Source organism: Dendrobates tinctorius, unplaced genomic scaffold (genome assembly GCF_039654945.1).
Source record: "Dendrobates tinctorius isolate UK_male_01 unplaced genomic scaffold, ASM3965494v1 ptg000104l, whole genome shotgun sequence".
In the NCBI taxonomy this organism is placed as follows: Eukaryota; Metazoa; Chordata; class Amphibia; order Anura; family Dendrobatidae; genus Dendrobates; species Dendrobates tinctorius.
Genome location: NW_027361772.1, coordinates 15,152,061 through 15,164,129, shown reverse-complemented (window position 1 = coordinate 15,164,129; position 12,069 = coordinate 15,152,061). Strand labels below are relative to the sequence as shown.

At 42.5% G+C, this 12,069-nt stretch overlaps 1 protein-coding gene across 1 annotated transcript in view; it reads right to left on the bottom strand.

The window, feature by feature from the left end:
• Positions 1 to 12,069, bottom strand: part of LOC141100368 (G protein-coupled receptor kinase 5-like) — a 118,151-nt gene that overhangs the window by 16,774 nt on the left and 89,308 nt on the right. Inside the window, exons 6-10 of the mRNA XM_073588801.1 lie at positions 9,654 to 9,746; positions 8,755 to 8,818; positions 4,187 to 4,327; positions 3,355 to 3,545; positions 2,090 to 2,127 (exon numbers count right to left, since the gene is read on the bottom strand). Of these exons, the coding sequence (XP_073444902.1) occupies positions 2,090 to 2,127; positions 3,355 to 3,545; positions 4,187 to 4,327; positions 8,755 to 8,818; positions 9,654 to 9,746 (527 nt within the window). The remainder of the gene's footprint in view (positions 1 to 2,089; positions 2,128 to 3,354; positions 3,546 to 4,186; positions 4,328 to 8,754; positions 8,819 to 9,653; positions 9,747 to 12,069) is intronic.

Here is a 12,069-nt window from a genome sequence, read left to right as displayed (position 1 = left end):
TGGGGAGTCAGGTGACGCTTCCTCTCCTAACATTTCCCCTCTGCGTGTGATGTCTCATGATGACATCATTACTACTCGCCCGCTGTATCGAGGTGTGCAGAGGATATGAAGACACCATGAAGAGACCGAAGCAGTGAAGGAACGGGCAGAGGTGAGTAATTATTTTTAATGTGTTCATTTATACTGTGTGGGGCCCATTATACTATTTGGAGCATTATGGGAAGCCCATTATACTGTGTGGAGAACTATATGAGACCATTATACTGTTTGGAGCACTATGTGGGACCATTATACCTTCTGGAGCACTATGTGGGGCCATTATACTGTATTGAGCACTATGTGGGGCCATTATACTGTATGGAGCACTATGTGGGGACATTATACTGTATGGAGCACTATGTGGGGACATTATACTGTATGGAGCACTATGTGGGGACATTATACTGTATGGAGCACTATGTGGGGTCCATTATACTGTATGGAGCACTATGTGGGGTCCATTATACTGTATGGAGCAGTATGTGGGGAAATTATACCATATGGAGCACTATGTGGGGCTATTATACCGTATGGGGCACTATGTGGGGCTATTATACCGTATGGAGCACTATGTGAGGCCATTATACTGTATGGAGCACTATGTGGGGCCCATTACACTGTATGGAGCACTATGTGTGATCCATTATACTGTGTGGAACATTGTGCGGGGCCATTATATTCTATGGATCACTTTTTGTGGCCATCATACTATACTGAGCATTATGTGGGGCCCATTACACTGTATGGAGCACAATATTGGGCCATTATACCATATGGAGGACTATGTGGGGCCCATAATACTGTAAGGAGCACTATATGGACCCATTATACTGTAAGGAAGGCTGTGTGGGGATTACAGTTGGCCCTCTGTATTTGAGTTTGACATGCCTGGCTTAAATGGCTTCTCAGTCATATTTATATGACTGAGTACTGTGGCATAGCACTTGTAAAATCAGGCAATTTTGCAATTTATTGCTTATTAAAATTTTCAGCTGTTCTTGAGATATTAACTTTTCTTGTATTTACAGCTTGTTGCCTTTTAGACCGACCACCGCTGATAAACAGCAGAACATGAGTAGTGCTTTAAAATCTATTTTCTATTAAGCTGGTAAGCTTTGTCGTGAGCTCGGTCAATAAGCTGGCCATGATCGCTAGAACACGTTGTTGCCTCCCAATCCTGGCCAGCTTCAGCGCTTTGGTACACATTAAGACAGCAGCAGTGGTCGGTCTCCTAGGCAACTAACCGTAAACAATATAAAAGTGTTAATATCTCATGAACGGCTGAAAATTTTCACAAGCAGTAAATTGCAGAAGTGCTTGTTTTTACAAGACCTAGGCAGCAATGTCCTATTAATGAAAATAGGAATGCCCCTTTAAACAACACTTGGGATTGGAGCCGTCTCTAAAACAGAAGCAGTTAGCAGCAATTTGTTTTTTGAGCAGTAGGACACCATCAAGCCAAAAACATGTCAGGTGCTGGTGACCAAATGATTTTTATGTGTCTCATTGTGTCAAAACTGTGGCCTTGTGGTTCTTGGCTGCATTGCAAACTACAAGCCCACAAACACCATATTAAATCCCGGCCTTGTGACACCAACCAAATGCAAGAATTAAGGAGCTGCCGCCCCTACAGATCTCCTTTAATTCTCGGCAATAGAACTATAGTGTGCACGCAGCTCCGGCTGTACTTAATGCAGTCACAGTTCTGGACTATCAAAGTTAAAATCAGCGCCATCACCGGTTACTTAGTCATATCTCCTGTGAACAGAAGAAGTATTCACCGCTGACTGTGGCTAGAGTCCTGACTGATGAGAAGGTATTAGTCACAGCCTAAGGACACACTAAACCTAAACACATGACCCCAAATATAAAAGATACTGAGCAAAACAACAAATAACCCAGAGCATGGATCCACAAACAGATCATCTGAAATTCAGTCCGGGACTAAGGGAATGAAGAATAAAATGTAGCGACAATCGGTCTTCTGCAAATTGCATCTGCGCACGGAGCAATCAAATTGAACAGACTTGTCTGACCGAGCGTTACTTACCGTCGTCATCTAAGAGAATGTTCTCTGGTTTCAAATCCCTAAAAAAAGCAATGGGAAAAAAAAAAAAAATTAGAAATTGTAAATAATATAGAAGAATCAGCAAAATGTCTGGGGTGTGTGGTCATGTAGTCTGAGTGCTTCAACACGCCCCCAAAGCACTTTCAGAATAATTTTCATGTGGCTTTAAAGCTTGATTTCTCAGCATCAGCACTTCAGGTTACTACAAGGCAGAGATCATTTTTATTGAGGCACTAGGACCTATACAACCGTACCGCTAGTTTCCTAACAGGTTGCCTTAGACGTGTTCTTCTCATCATCATAAGTGATAGAGGATAGCATCCTGATCACTAGGGGTCCGATGGCGGAGACCCCCACCAAATAACAACGGCGCTCTGAATCTGTGGATCAATGAATGAACGGCCTGCTGAAGGATCTCCTATGGTGGCCATCTTGGTACTGTTGTAAAGCCCACGGGTTGGACTTCATAGCACCCCGTGATCTTTGCTATATATTGCAATACAGGGGTATTACATAAAATATAGTGATCAAATGATTGCATGTTCAGCATAGGATAACAGTCAAGACAGTATTAAAAAGAATTTAAAAAAAAAAAGTTTGAATCACATAATTTACTACCAATAAAAAGCAAATAAATAAAAAAAATAAAAATAAATAATTAAAAAACAAAAAAAAAAGAAAAGAATATTTGGCATTCTTGTATCCATAAAACGCCAGTCTAATCTATAAAAATATATAATTATTTATGCCGTAAAGAAAAAACAAAAACACAAGAACTGCTTTTTTGGCCGCTACTTCTCTAAAAAAAAAAATATAATAAAAAAAAAGATCAAAACTGTTGTCAGTACCCCAAAATGGTATCAATAAAGACTACAACACTGCAGAAAAGCAAGCCCTCACACAACGGCATGGACAAAAAAATGAAAACACCGCAAGTTCCAAAAAAATGCAGACAAAAAGAAATTTTTTACTTAAACACATTTCTGAATTTTTTTCATCATGCAAGTAAAAAAAAAAGAAAACTCCTACATTTATGGCATGTCCACATGAGGCCTCATCACTAGGACCCTCAAAAAAAAGAGGTCTGGTTGATCATTTCACAGTAATCGAACTCACCATTGAAATCAATGAAGAGCTGTGCGCGGTTGCAAACAGCATCCACAATTGAAGTCTATGGGAGCAGTGATAAATATGAGTAGGAGGGGTGCGGACCTGCACTCATCAGTAAATCGGGCTCTCGCTCTTACCTGTACACTATGCCCTCCTGGTGCAGGTGTTCTAGCCCACAACAGATTTCAGCAGCATAGAAGACCACACGCTCTTCCTCGAAGCCGGGGTTACCCATGTTGTAGATGTGAAATTTGAGGTCTCCTCCATTCATGATGGTGAGCACCAAACATAAAGCGTCTTTAGTTTCATACGCATACACCAAGTTTACCTGCCCACAGAGAACAACCGAAAAACAAAAAAGGGCTCAGGTCCGGACAACAACTTAAGAGATTGTATAATATGTCCCCAGAGACAAAGCCACTTTTGCCCCTTGGTTATACTCGGTATTGCAGTTCACTACTATTCAGTGAATGCAGAACAGATGCAATATTGAGCATAAGCCAAGAACAAGAGTTTTGCCACCCTGTGACCATCTGTAATCAGTGAAGCTTCTCGGAAACACGTATTTAGTTTCCCTGCAGCACTCCCACAGGACAAATTAAGTATTACACAGATTGCATGTAAAGAAATGAGATGTCTATGTAATCAATGGAATACGCAGGGTCCTCCAGAGCAAGAGAGGATTTTTGCAGCTGCTTTCCATTCCAGCTAATGGACAAGGCCACAGGATATTGGACATAGGAACTTTAAAACAAATATTTGGCTTTACTTTTATCCTCCTGCTGTGAGGGATGGAAGCGTCATATAGATCGCTGAAGATTAATACATCCTGCAATTCTGCGACCAATAAAACAAAGTTTCCTGCAAGGAGATTGTACAGTCCTAACCTAAAAGCCAATCAGGGTTTGTGAGCCTAAATATACAGCGGTTCACCCCCCTATGTACAGCCATAGCTCAGCAGCTCCATACCACGAAGCGGCTGTTCACTTTTTCCAGGATCTGCTTCTCATTTAGCGCCATGGATTCTCCTTTTCTTTTCTTGATCCTCTTCTTCTCTAGCTTTTTGCACGCATACATCTTCCCTGTGGCACGGACCTGGCAGGCGCAAACCTGGGGACAGAGGGGACGTATGAGGGTACAATGCTTAACACAGAGAAGAAGGGGAAAGGCACATCAGGTATAGCGACCATCGCACGGGCAGCGCAGATGTTGTAGAAAATACATACAGCTGTGGCCAAAAGTATTGACACCCCTGCAATTCTGTCAGATAATACTCAGTTTCTTCCTGAAAATGATTGCAAACACAAATTCTTTGGTATCATCATCTTCATTTAATTTGTCTTGAATGAAAAAACACAAAATAGAATGAAGCAAAAAGCAAAACATTGATCATTTCACACAAAACTCCAAAAATGGGCCAGACAAAAGTATTGGCACCCTCAACCTAATACTTGGTTGCACAACCTTTAGCCAAAATAACTGCGACCAACTGCTTCCGGTAACCTTCAATGAGTTTCTTACAATGCTCTGCTGGAATTTTAGACCATTCTTCTTTGGCAAATTGCTCCAGGTCCCTGATATTTGAAGGGTGCCTTCTCCAAACTGCCATTTTTAGATCTCTCCACAGGTGTTCTATGGGATTAAGGTCTGGACTCATTGCTGGCCACCTTAGAAGTCTCCAGTGCTTCTCTCAAACCATTTTCTAGTGCTTTTTGAAGTGTTTTTTGGGTCATTGTCCTGCTGGAAGACCCATGACCTCTGAGGGAGACCCAGATTTATCACACTGGGCCCTACATTATGCTGCAAAATTTGTTGGTAGTCTTCAGACTTCATAATGCCATGCACACGGTCAAGCAGTCCAGTGCCAGAGGCAGCAAAGCAACCCCAAAACATCAGGGAACCTCTGCCATGTTTGACTGTAGGGACAGTGTTCTTTTCTTTGAATGCCTCTTTTTTTCTCCTGTAAACTCTATGTTGATGCCTTTGCCCAAAAAGCTCTACTTTTGTCTCATCTGACCAGAGAACATTCTTCCAAAACGTTTTAGGCTTTTTCAGGTAAGTTTTGGCAAACTCCAGCCTGGCTTTTTCATGTCTCGGGGTAAGAAGTGGGGTCTTCCTGGGTCTCCTACCATACAGTCCCTTTTCATTCAGACGCCGACAGATAGTACGGGTTGACACTGTTGTACCCTCGGACTGCAGGGCAGCTTGAACTTGTTTGGATGTTAGTCGAGGTTCTTTATCCAACATCCGCACAATCTTGCGTTGAAATCTCTTGTCAATTTTTCTTTTCCGTCCACATCTAGGGAGGTTAGCCACAGTGCCATGGGCTTTAAACTTCTTGATGACACTGCGCACGGTAGACACAGGAACATTCAGGTCTTTGGAGATGGACTTGTAGCCTTGAGATTGCTCATGTTTCCTCACAATTTGGTTTCTCAAGTCCTCAGACAGTTCTTTGGTCTTCTTTCTTTTCTCCATGCTCAATATGGTACACACAAGGACACAGGACAGAGGTTGAGTCAACTTTAATCCATGTCAACTGGCTGCAAGTGTGATTTAGTTATTGCCAACACCTGTTAGGTGCCACAGGTAAGTTACAGGTGCTGTTAATTACACAAATTAGAGAAGCATCACATGATTTTTCGAACAGTGCCAATACTTTTGTCCACCCTCTTTTTTATGTTTGGTGTGGAATTATATCCAATTTGGCTTTAGGACAATTCTTTTTGTGTTTTTTCATTTAAGACAAATTAAATGAAGATAATAATACCAAAGAATTTGTGTTTGCAATCATTTTCAGGAAGAAACTGAGTATTATCTGAGAGAATTGCAGGGGTGTCAATACTTATGGCCACAACTGTATATAGAAAGTCCCACATGAAATAGGGGCAGGATAGGAAGCCCACTGGGAGACAAAGACAGTACAGAAAGCAATGCACAGTGTGTGGCAAACTAAACTACATACAGTACACACAGTATACAAAGGATTAAGTGGTGAGGGATTGACTAGACAGTATGGAAAGCATTATATGGACTGTATGGGTATAGCCTATACAAAGCAGAGAGAGTAGAGAAATACTATAGAGTGTATGGGCAGAGAATAAATACTATAATGACTGTATGGGACAGAGAGAGTAGAGAAATACTATAAGGACTGTATGGGGCAGAGAGAGTAGAGAAATACTATAAGGACTGTATGGGGCAGAGAGTAGAGAAATACTATAAGGACTGTATGGGACAGAGAGAGTAGAGAAATACTATAAGGACTGTATGGGACAGAGAGTAGAGAAATACTGTAAGGACTGTATGGGGCAGAGAGTAGAGAAATACTATAAGGACTGTATGGGACAGAGAGAGTAGAGAAATACTATAATGACTGTATGGGACAGAGAGAGTAGAGAAATACTATAAGGACTGTATGGGGCAGAGAGAGTAGAGAAATACTATAAGGACTGTATGGGGCAGAGAGAGTAGAGAAATACTATAAGCATTGTATGGGGCAGAGCAGAGAGTATAGAAATACTATAAGGACTGTATGGGACAGAGAGAGTAGAGAAATACTATAAGGACTGTATGGGGCAGAGAGAGTAGAGAAATACTATAAGCATTGTATGGGGCAGAGCAGAGAGTATAGAAATACTATAAGGACTGTATGGGACAGAGAGAGTAGAGAAATACTATAAGGACTGTATGGGGCAGAGAGTAGAGAAATACTATAAGAACTGTATGGGACAGAGAGAGTAGAGAAATACTATAAGGACTGTATGGGGCAGAGAGTAGAGAAATACTATAAGGACTGTATGGGACAGAGAGAGTAGAGAAATACTATATGGACTGTATGGGGCAGAGAGTAGAGAAATACTATAAGAACTGTATGGGACAGAGAGAGTAGAGAAATACTATAAGGACTGTATGGGGCAGAGAGTAGAGAAATACTATAAGAACTGTATGGGACAGAGAGAGTAGAGAAATACTATAAGGACTGTATGGGGCAGAGAGTATAGAAATACTATAAGGACTGTATGGGACAGAGAGAGTAGAGAAATACTATAAGGACTGTATGGGGCAGAGAGTAGAGAAATACTATAAGAACTGTATGGGACAGAGAGAGTAGAGAAATACTATAAGGACTGTATGGGGCAGAGAGTAGAGAAATACTATAAGAACTGTATGGGACAGAGAGAGTAGAGAAATACTATAAGGACTGTATGGGGCAGAGAGTAGAGAAATACTATAAGGACTGTATGGGACAGAGAGAGTAGAGAAATACTATATGGACTGTATGGGGCAGAGAGTAGAGAAATACTATAAGCACTGTATGGGGCAGAGAGTAGAGAAATACTATATGGACTGTATGGGGCAGAGAGTAGAGAAATACTATAAGGACTGTATGGGACAGAGAGAGTAGAGAAATACTATAAGGACTGTATGGGGCAGAGAGTAGAGAAATACTATAAGAACTGTATGGGGCAGAGAGTAGAGAAATACTATAAGGACTGTATGGGGCAGAGAGTAGAGAAATACTATAAGAACTGTATGGGACAGAGAGAGTAGAGAAATACTATAAGGACTGTATGGGGCAGAGAGTAGAGAAATACTATAAGAACTGTATGGGACAGAGAGAGTAGAGAAATACTATAAGGACTGTATGGGGCAGAGAGTAGAGAAATACTATAAGAACTGTATGGGACAGAGAGAGTAGAGAAATACTATAAGGACTGTATGGGGCAGAGAGTAGAGAAATACTATAAGGACTGTATGGGACAGAGAGAGTAGAGAAATACTATATGGACTGTATGGGGCAGAGAGTAGAGAAATACTATAAGCACTGTATGGGGCAGAGAGTAGAGAAATACTATATGGACTGTATGGGGCAGAGAGTAGAGAAATACTATAAGGACTGTATGGGACAGAGAGAGTAGAGAAATACTATAAGGACTGTATGGGGCAGAGAGTAGAGAAATACTATAAGGACTGTATGGGGCAGAGAGTAGAGAAATACTATAAGGACTGTATGGGACAGAGAGAGTAGAGAAATACTATATGGACTGTATGGGGCAGAGAGTAGAGAAATACTATAAGCACTGTATGGGGCAGAGAGTAGAGAAATACTATATGGACTGTATGGGGAAGAGAGTAGAGAAATACTATAAGGACTGTATGGGACAGAGAGAGTAGAGAAATACTATAAGGACTGTATGGGACAGAGAGAGTAGAGAAATACTATATGGACTGAATGGGGCAGAGAGTAGAGAAATACTATAAGGACTGTATGGGGCAGAGAGTAGAACTGCAGGTATCCTCAGCAATGCCAAGAACACCCCACCTCCCGCTCTGCAGGGAGCAAACGTCGTGGAGCGCCGTCCTCGGCTATCCCCATGACTGGAGGATGGAGAGGCCATAACCTCATTGGCTCCATTCTCAGCATCGCTGAGTTTTTCCCTATCCTATCGATGGGGTATAACTTTCATGTGTGGGGATGACGATTTATCATAGTGTCAGAAAGACCATCAACGTCAGATTAAGCATTAGTTTACCTCCCCGAATCCTCCTTTTCCGAGCACCCGGTACTGCCTGAATGTGTCCTTTGTAACGGCTAGTCTGAAAAAAGGGAAACAGAAACAAATCATTATCACTGATCAACACCATCTTATTACAGGCTGTGTCGGGATCCAGAGGACTCGAACACTTCTACCTATAAAGTATCTGTAGCAAAACAAAAAAGTCAGTGGGGTAGAAGCTGCCCCACCACTCTTCTCTTCCACCAATGGAGAGCCGTCAACATATTGCTATTGTGAAGCCCTTTCTTCTGAGTGACGCGTCTCGGGGGAATATGAAGACCTAGAATATGTCAGTCTTTCACGTACACAAAAAATGTTTGTTAAAATCTTAATTATACTTAAAAGAGGTAGTCCCATCTCCAAAATCCTTTCCCAATATGTAGTAACAAATACCTCTAATTAGAGATGTAGGATAATTCTTCTGATTAGCTAGGACACTTACCCCGTTTGCAGGGCATTGCAGCAGTTTAGGTATCCATGGTTACGACCACTCATATAGTGACAGTTGGTGGTCGTAATTAAGGATACCTAAGCTACTGCAATGCCCTGCACATGGGGAAAGCAATAGCAAATTAGAAGAACTATACTGCATTCCTATTTGGAGGTACTTTCTAATATTATTATTACGGCACCTACTACACATAGGGGTAGGATCTTGGAGATCGACATACCTCTTTAAAACCTGAACATTTCATTCAACTTCAATTAAAGGGGCCGTCCAGGTTTGGAAAAATGTTGCCGAATTTTATTTTATTTTTTTAATCAGAAACTATTCCCCACCTTTATTACTTAGGTCACGGGTGACTCTAGAGGGTCCTCCGTGTCTCACAATATAATCCGATCCATGTCCCGACTATCCTTTCCCAATCTCTTACCTTTCAAGGCTTTTCCACTGCAGGAAGCGGTCGAAGTACATACTCTCCTGGTACTCTCTGAAAGGAGACCCCCGCAGGTACTCATGGAGCAGGCTGAAGGAGAGGAAACCCTTTGCATTAGACGCGATCACCCATATATATCCCACACAGTAACGACTACTGACACATCATGTCGTCTGTATCAATATAATCTGTGTAAGACCCTCAGCATTGGTGCGGATCAACGCGTACAACCCAGTCACTCGGCCATGACACTGGTCTTTGGCGGAAGGATGTAAACCTCAAGAACTGCCTCATACCTGATGGCATCCACGGCTCTTTGTTTGATTAGCCAGCCTGACGTAACTTCATTGTTACGGTGTGACGCATAAATGATGTCGCACCAGGCCGGCTAATTAAAAGAAGAGCCACGGATGCCGTCAGGTATGAGGCAGTTCTTGGGGTTTCCATCCTTCAGGCAAAGACCAGTGTCATGGCTGAGCAACTGGGTTGTAAGAATTGCTCTAAAGACCACCGGTAACCTCGCACATCTCTTCTATGTAATGAAAAGTGATCAAAACTTTCTAAGAAACCTAAAAATGGTACCAATAGATATGACAGTTCGCCACTCAAGAAACTAGCGCCCATAATGGATAAAAGTAAAAATAAACTTTATATATATATAAAATTCAGAATTTTGACAGCAATATATATATATATATATATATATATATATATATATATATATATATATATATATATATATATTTTGCTGTCAAAATTCTGAATTTTTTAACCCACAAAATACATTTAAGAAAATCTAGGGAATTTTAGTATCGCTGTAATAGTATTGACCTACAGAACCATACGGTCAGGCAATTTTTAGTAAATGCTAAACGTCAAAAAAAAAATTAATAATGAAACATGGATTTTTGTGATAACTCACCGTAAAATCCTTTTCTCCGAGACGCTCATTGGGGGACACAGATACTGTGGGGACACAGATACTGTGGGTGTATGCTTCTGCCGCTAGGAGGCTGACACTAAGTGAAAAAAAGAGGTTAGCTCCTCCTCCGCCATATACACCCTCTCCCCTATTGCGGGCGGAAATCAGTTTGGTGCCAAAGCAGTAGGAGGACAAGAAAATCAGCCTTAATACAGGTACAACATGTCCAAAACACCACCCTTACATCAAATTAGTAAATGCATATAAAGTTAAACAAAACAAGAGCCAACTGGCTAATAGGGTGGGTGCTGTGTCCCCCAATGAGCGTCTCGGAGAAAAGGATTTTACGGTGAGTTATCACAAAAATCAATGTTTCTCCTTTGCCTCATTGGGGGACACAGGTACTGTGGGACGTCCTAAAGCAGTCCCTGGGTGGGAGATTGATTCACCGATCCAAGCTACATGCACCTCTTGTTTAAAGGTGCGCCACCGCTGCTTGGAGAATCCTTCTACCCAGGCTCGCATCCGCCGAGGCCTGAGCATGGATATTACAATGTTTGGCAAATGTGTGCAGGCTGGACCAGGTTGCTGCCTTGCAAACCTGTTCCGTCGAAGCCTGGTGCCGAAGCGCCCAAGAGGCGCCCACTGCCCGAGTAGAGTGCGCTCTGATCCCTGCTGGAATCGGCGTGCCTCTAATGCGGTGGGACTCCTGAATAGTTAAATGAATCCATCTGGCTATGGTCGATTTTGAGGCAGCGAGTCCCTTCCTGCGCCCTTCGGGGAGCACGAACAGCGTGTCCGTCTGACGAAAGAATGCCGTCCTCGACACGTACCTCCAGAGGGCTCTTACCAGGTCTAACGTGTGAAGAGCCTTTTCCACACGGTGCACCGCTGCTGGACAAAATAAAGGCAAGACAACCTCTTCATTAATGTGAAAACAGGACACGACTTTCAGCAGAAAAGGAGGGGCTGGTCTGAGCACCACCTTATCCTTATGGAAAGTGAGGAACGGGACTTGGCAGGATAGGGCTGCCAGTTCTGAAACCCACCTGATAGAAGTGATGGCCACTAGGAACACCACTTTCCAGGAAAGGTACCTCAAGGAGATATCCTGAAGCGGTTCAAATGGAGCTTCCTGCAGAACACTTAGGACCAGCTTAAGGTCCCAAGCGTCCATAGGCGCCTTATAGGGATGTACCAAGTGAGAGACTCCCTGGATGAAAGTCTTCACCTGCATATTGGTAGCAATTCTGCGCTGGAACAGGACGGATAAGGCCGATATTTGTCTCCTGAGGGAACTTGGGGCTAAGCCCGAGTCTAGGCCCGACTGGAGAAAAGTCAAGATGTTGTGGATCGAGAATCTCAGCGGAGAAACACCGCGGCCTCGACACCAAGCAAAGAACACCTTCCAGGTGTGGGGGTAAATTCATGCTGAAGCAGGCTTCCGGGCGCTAATCATTGTAGCGACCACCTTGCTCCCGAACCCTGCCT